Below are 5,478 nucleotides of genomic sequence, written 5' to 3'. Positions count from 1 at the left end.
CTCCTGTGTCGGTGCTGGGGAGGGCGGGTGTGGTCTGGGTGATGATCTGTTAATGCACCTGAAGCAGTCTCCTCTCCTGACCTTCCCTTTGCTGCGTAACCAGCTCCTTCCGATCTGTTACACGGGTCCTCTAGTCTCCCCATAACAGCTCAGTGTCTGTGAACCCGTGCAGTATTCCCTGTGCTTCAGCCCTACCAGTGAAGCTGCATCACTTCATGTTTCTGGTTTGTTTGCTCCGCTAGCGGCCCAGCAGAGATACAAGCAGGAACAGTTCTTTCCACTTTATTGCCATCCTTGTTTGCAAAACGCCTAAAACACCCCTTGCCCCTCAGTGCCCTTCTGCTCTATTGTTCAGTTATTATTAGTCCCTTATTCCCAGTCTGTGCCTCACTGCAAGGAGGAGGCCTGATCGGCTTGGCCAGCTGCTGTCTCTCTACAGTGGTGTGCGTGATCACAGACCACTCTGAACACCCCTCAGTCACAGACCACTCTGAACACCCCCCCAATCGCAGACCACTCTGAACACCCCCCAATCACAGACCACTCTGAACACCCCTCAGTCACAGACCACTCTGAACACCCCTCAATCGCAGACCACTCTGAACACCCCTCAATCGCAGACCACTCTGAACACCCCTCAATCGCAGACCACTCTGAACACCCCTCAGTCACAGACCACTCTGAACACCCCTCAATCGCAGACCACTCTGAACACCCCCCAATCGCAGACCACTCTGAACACCCCCCAATCGCAGACCACTCTGAACACCCCTCAATCGCAGACCACTTTGAACACCCCTCAATCGCAGACCACTCTGAACACCCCTCAATCGCAGACCACTCTGAACACCCCCCAATCGCAGACCACTCTGAACACCCCCCAATCGCAGACCACTCTGAACACCCCTCAATCGCAGACCACTCTGAACACCCCTCAATCGCAGACCACTCTGAACACCCCTCAATCGCAGACCACTCTGAACACCCCCCAATCGCAGACCACTCTGAACACCCCCCAATCGCAGACCACTCTGAACACCCCTCAATCGCAGACCACTCTGAACACCCCTCAGTCACAGACCACTCTGAACACCCCTCAATCGCAGACCACTCTGAACACCCCCCAATCGCAGACCACTCTGAACACCCCCCAATCGCAGACCACTCTGAACACCCCCCAATCGCAGACCACTCTGAACACCCCTCAATCGCAGACCACTCTGAACACCCCTCAATCGCAGACCACTCTGAACACCCCTCAATCGCAGACCACTCTGAACACCCCTCAATCGCAGACCACTCTGAACACCCCTCAATCGCAGACCACTCTGAACACCCCCCAATCGCAGACCACTCTGAACACCCCTCAATCGCAGACCACTCTGAACACCCCCCAATCGCAGACCACTCTGAACACCCCTCAATCGCAGACCACTCTGAACACCCCCCAATCGCAGACCACTCTGAACACCCCCCAATCGCAGACCACTCTGAACACCCCTCAATCGCAGACCACTCTGAACACCCCCCAATCGCAGACCACTCTGAACACCCCTCTCTCTCTCTCTCTCAATTCAATTCAATTCAATTCAATTCAGCTTTATTAGCATGACAATAAAAAATAATTGTGTTGCCAAAGCCCCGGGCATAAACAACTAAAATATATAAACATATATTTTAATATTAAACAGTATCCCTCCTTCCTCTATATTGAATAACTCCCTCCATCCCTCTATATTAAACAGTGTTCGCTGTTTGTCCCTCAGGCTATGATAGGTCATCATGTCTTCAGCAGCCAGTATGGCTGTGTGTTTGTCTTCCCCCAGCAGGGTTTGCCTGTGTCGGCCTTTTTCAGTGGTCAGGTTGTGGTCACTGAGCCGGTATTTGGTCAGGATCTGCCTCTGCTTTGTGTTTCTGAGAGTTACCAGGTATTCTGCCAGGGTGTCATTTCTATGTAGGGTCTGACAGCACTGTAGTTTGTTTTGTGTTTTAGTGTTTGCATCCCAATGGTCCAGATAGGAGTGTTTCAGGTGTTTTATAATTTGGTTTACACTAATTGGAATTGTTTTTGCAGTGCTGTCCTGAAGCTGACTGATGTCAGTGTTGCTCAGCTCAGTGAGCTTCAGGACCAGCTGGCTGAGGGGACTCTCTTCTGAGCTGTTCGCTCTTTCTCTCTCACTCTATCATTCTGTGTGTGTGTGTGTGTGTGTGTGTGTGTGTGTGTGTGTGTGTGTCTCTCTCTCTCGGTCATATCTGTGTGTGTCTCTCTGTCTGTCTGTCTGCATCTTTCTCTCTCTCGTCTTTGTGTCTGCATCTTTCTCTCGGTCATATCTGTGTGTGTCTGTCTGTCTGCATCTTTCTTTCTGTCTCGTGTCTGTGTCTCTCTCTCTCTCTCTCTCTCTCTCTCTCTAACACCGGTCTCTCTGCTTGAGCAGGGGAGCTGCGGCACATCACCAAGCTGAAGCCGTGGAGCCTGTTCGACGTGCTGCTGGAGAAGTACGGCTGGCCGGCCGAGCAGGCGGCCCACTTCACTGACTTCCTGCAGCCCATGCTGGAGCTGGTGCCGGAGAAGAGGGCGTCGGCAGGGGAGTGCCTCACCCACCCCTGGCTCAGCTCCTAGCAGCAGTCCCCCTGAGGCAGGGGCCCGACCCTGCTTCTGAGAGACACGCCCTGTGCCCCGCCCTCCCCCCCCCCCCGCCCACACACACGCACGCTTCCTGAGCGGAGCAGGACAGCCATGCTCAATGATGCAGACGTTCCAGTCTCTCGTTTCTGTGCACGGCGTGCTGGAGGGGAAGGGAGTTGTGAGGGGGGCAGCACTCCCACCCCTCTCTGACACTTTAAACAGGCTCACTTGGTTTTCTCTCTGTCTCTGTGTGTCTTGTGTTGTTGTGTGCGTGTGCTAAAAAAACAAAAAAACAGCGTGTCAGATTTCTGAACCTAGTTAACAAAGAAAATAATTTTCCAAGTGTTTTTGGCAGTTTTTTGTAACGATTTCTGTATATTTTAGCTAATAATGTATTAAATCCTGCAGTGTGGCAGAGAGTGAGGTGGAGGGGCTGGGTGCTGCAGGGGCAGCGGGTGGATCACAGAGAGCACGCTTTTCCACAGGACCAGCAATCATAAGCTGCGTTTGCATGTTCCTGATATTGCCTGTATTTGAATGGGGCTGTTACAGGTTTCTGACCTTGATCGCAGCAAAGCAGTGCATACACACAATTCTGTGATGCCATTTGACTTTCCATTTGAATAAAAGGGAAACAGCAACACGCTAAAGGGGAGAGGGGGGATGGCAAGGCTGTCTCTCACACACACAGCCCTCCACTCAGCTCCTGAGTCGGAGCAGGACGGGTCTCTCTCACACACACAGCTCCTGAGTCGGAGCAGGACAGGTCTCTCACACACACAGCCCTCCACTCAGCTCCTGAGTCGGAGCAGGACGGGTCTCTCTCACACACACAGCTCCTGAGTCGGAGCAGGACAGGTCTCTCACACACACAGCCCTCCACTCAGCTCCTGAGTCGGAGCAGGACGGGTCTCTCTCACACACACAGCTCCTGAGTCGGAGCAGGACAGGTCTCTCACACACACAGCCCTCCACTCAGCTCCTAAGTCGGAGCAGGACAGGTCTCTCTCACACACACAGCCCTCCACTCAGCTCCTGAGTCGGAGCAGGACGGGTCTCTCTCACACACACAGCCCTCCACTCAGCTCCTGAGTCGGAGCAGGACAGGTCTCTCACACACACAGCCCTCCACTCAGCTCCTAAGTCGGAGCAGGACAGGTCTCTCTCACACACACAGCCCTCCACTCAGCTCCTAAGTCGGAGCAGGACAGGTCTCTCTCACACACACAGCCCTCCACTCAGCTCCTGAGTCGGAGCAGGACGGGTCTCTCTCACACACACAGCCCTCCACTCAGCTCCTGAGTCGGAGCAGGACGGGTCTCTCTCACACACACAGCTCCTGAGTCAGAGCAGGACGGGTCTCTCACACACACAGCCCCTCCACTCAGCTCCTGCGTCAGAGCAGGATGGGTGTCTCACACACACAGCCCCTCCGTCGGAGCAGGATGGGTCTCTGACTGTCTTCCTGTTAAACATTATATCTTGTGCTTTCCTCACACACACCCAGGGACATGCAATCCGCAGACAAGCGAAACTCAACCTCCCCAGCACTGCATCCGCGTGGCAGAGCGAGCAGCACTCAGCAGCTCTGTCTCTGCTGAGTGCTGCTCTCTCTGCCATGCGGATGCAGTGCTGGGGAGGTTGAGTTTCGCTTGTCTGCGGATTGCATGTCCCTGGGTGTGTGTGTTTGCATAAGCGGAGCCACTCAGTGATAACTCTTTGCAAGCCTGACCCAGAACTGTGGCCTGCAAGCAGTTTTACCAGATTGAGACCTCTGGTAGTTCTGAGGTGTACTGCAGCTGAGCCCGCTCTTCATAGACCATTCCAAGCCAGAGCTGTGCTGGCCGTCCCCCATCATGAATGGCTCCGGCAATCTTGTATTATAGCGGAGGTATGGTTCTACAGTGACTAAATGGAGTATGATGACAAATAACACTGTAAGTGTAGAGCTGCTATTTTGTCACACAAAAAATCCTTTGTATGGTATTTTATTTTCCTTTCTTGTAAAGTTAACAAAGAGATAATATTGAAAAAAGTACAAGTTTGTACGTGATGTGAAGCTGAAGGGTGAGGGGTGTTCAAGAGTCCTCAATCTGTGGCACAGTGGTCTTCTCATTGCCCCGTTACACACACATTGCATTCCATGCCCCCCAGTAACATTACAAGAAGGGTGCCCTGGTCTGTACCTGTGTCAGGGGTTCACGGTGCCCTGGTCTGTACCTGTGTCAGGGGTTCACGGTGCCCTGGTCTGTACCTGTGACAGGGGTTCACGGTGCCCTGGTCTTTGTAACTGTCGGGGAGTCACGGTGCCCTGGTCTTTGTAGTGTTGTATATAGATATTATTTTTTCATGATGTTAAACTGCATTCCTGGAGCGTGTCTGCTGGCAGCGTAGCGCCCTCTAGTGCGCGGGGGAGTGGCTCCTGATTGTCACCTACCCTTTTGAATCCCCCTAAACTCTCCCTCATTCCAATTGTCCATTTGCCTATTTTTGCAATAACCTAGATGGTGAACTATTTCTAAATGAAATCTCTGGTGTTGTGACAGTAATGTGTGTGTGTTGAGGTGCTCCTGTTTGTCTAATGCACTGTTTGGGGGGTTGATTTTGCCCTCCCCCTCTATGAACTGTGCTGTTCACTGGAATGTGTGTGATCAATTAAACTATTTGCAATAATACTACTAATAATAGTAATAATATGAATGCTAGTAATCTGAATGACACATCTCACAGCAGACTCTCCTGCTGTCACTCTTTCAGCCATGCCGTCCGTTCATCCTGACACACACAGAGACGGCGACTCTTTCTTTTGTGGTTTTCATTGACAGATTTAATAAATTGAAGTTGAAACCAAA

The 5,478-nt window shown here is 52.2% G+C and overlaps 1 protein-coding gene across 6 annotated transcripts in view; it reads left to right on the top strand.

The window, feature by feature from the left end:
• Nucleotides 1-5,478, top strand: part of LOC117414719 (SRSF protein kinase 2-like) — a 96,560-nt gene extending 91,082 nt beyond the window's left edge. For all 6 annotated transcript variants that reach the window (XM_059027788.1, XM_059027789.1, XM_059027784.1 and 3 more), the window contains one exon: nt 2,436-5,478. In XM_059027788.1, coding sequence (XP_058883771.1) covers nt 2,436-2,620 — 185 coding nt within the window. In that variant the 3' untranslated portion in view covers nt 2,621-5,478. The remainder of the gene's footprint in view (nt 1-2,435) is intronic.

Source organism: Acipenser ruthenus, chromosome 7 (assembly GCF_902713425.1).
Source record: "Acipenser ruthenus chromosome 7, fAciRut3.2 maternal haplotype, whole genome shotgun sequence".
NCBI lineage: Eukaryota > Metazoa > Chordata > Actinopteri > Acipenseriformes > Acipenseridae > Acipenser > Acipenser ruthenus.
Note: the sequence above shows the minus strand (reverse complement) of the source record. Positions and strands in the feature narration are given on the sequence as shown.